Source organism: Puntigrus tetrazona, chromosome 4, assembly GCF_018831695.1.
Source record: "Puntigrus tetrazona isolate hp1 chromosome 4, ASM1883169v1, whole genome shotgun sequence".
Lineage (NCBI taxonomy): Eukaryota > Metazoa > Chordata > Actinopteri > Cypriniformes > Cyprinidae > Puntigrus > Puntigrus tetrazona.
The window spans coordinates 14,741,161-14,742,040 of NC_056702.1; the positions used below are offsets into that span (position 1 = coordinate 14,741,161).

The following is an 880-nucleotide window of genomic DNA, read 5'->3' on the forward strand; positions in this document are numbered from 1 at the left end:
ATATATATATATATATATGTATGTATGTGTGTGTGTGTTTTCTGAACCATCAGATTCATATAGATATTCCCCGGATGAGTCCGGAAAGTTTAGTTCTGCAGCCGAAGGTAACTGAGGTAAGGACAGATGGACCTCCCAGAGTCACGTCACATGCTTCTGTTCTCCAACCACTCAATAGCATGTCACTCAATCATCATCTATCTATCTATCTATCCGTCTGTCAAATTCTCTGTCTGGTCAGTCTCAAGCCCAAAATGTCGTAAAGCGTGCGTTAGGGTACGCAGGAAGTAATATACCAGAATGTAGTGAGTTTCTTCGCGGACTTAAACGTCCGGGCTCATTTCCCGCCGAGCTTTCTCGCCGGTCCCGTTCTGTCCTAACCTGCTTGTGCTCCTCTTTTTGTGTCTCTTCCCTGCAGATTCACATTGACATACCGAGAACTAATCCTCTTATACCTCTCTTTCAACAAGCTTCTGTGCAAGAGGTGAGACGTTCGCACCACCCATTTTACTCAGCTTGACTCGTTCATCCTCACAAACTCACACCCAGCCACAAGAAAGCATGTTATACAAACGGTTCATCTCAGAATGGACACGCGTGCGTTTTTATTTCCTAAATGTAACACACGAGGAGGAATTATGACTGTGGTGGTCAGTGTTTTCAGTGTTTTTTTAAATGCTCGTCGTAAACATGATCCGTGCGTAACATCGATGCGTTTGAAAGAATGCACCAAAATCTAGTCCAACCTAAAAGTAAGCGTTTACTGTGTTAAGGATATGTACCCAAGTCGGAGATTTGTTATTTTTTTTATTCATATTTATATTGTAAACCACTTTAATCAATTTAAAATATTGTTTCACGTAAATTAAATGTAAAAAAA

General features: G+C 40.8%; 1 protein-coding gene across 1 annotated transcript in view; it reads left to right on the plus strand.

Annotated features, from left to right (window-relative positions):
- The window catches only part of LOC122342641 (TBC1 domain family member 22A-like), a 28,459-nt gene that overhangs the window by 15,262 nt on the left and 12,317 nt on the right, over window positions 1-880 (plus strand). Inside the window, exon 7 of the mRNA XM_043236611.1 lies at window positions 419-484. Coding sequence (XP_043092546.1) covers window positions 419-484 — 66 coding nt within the window. The remainder of the gene's footprint in view (window positions 1-418; window positions 485-880) is intronic.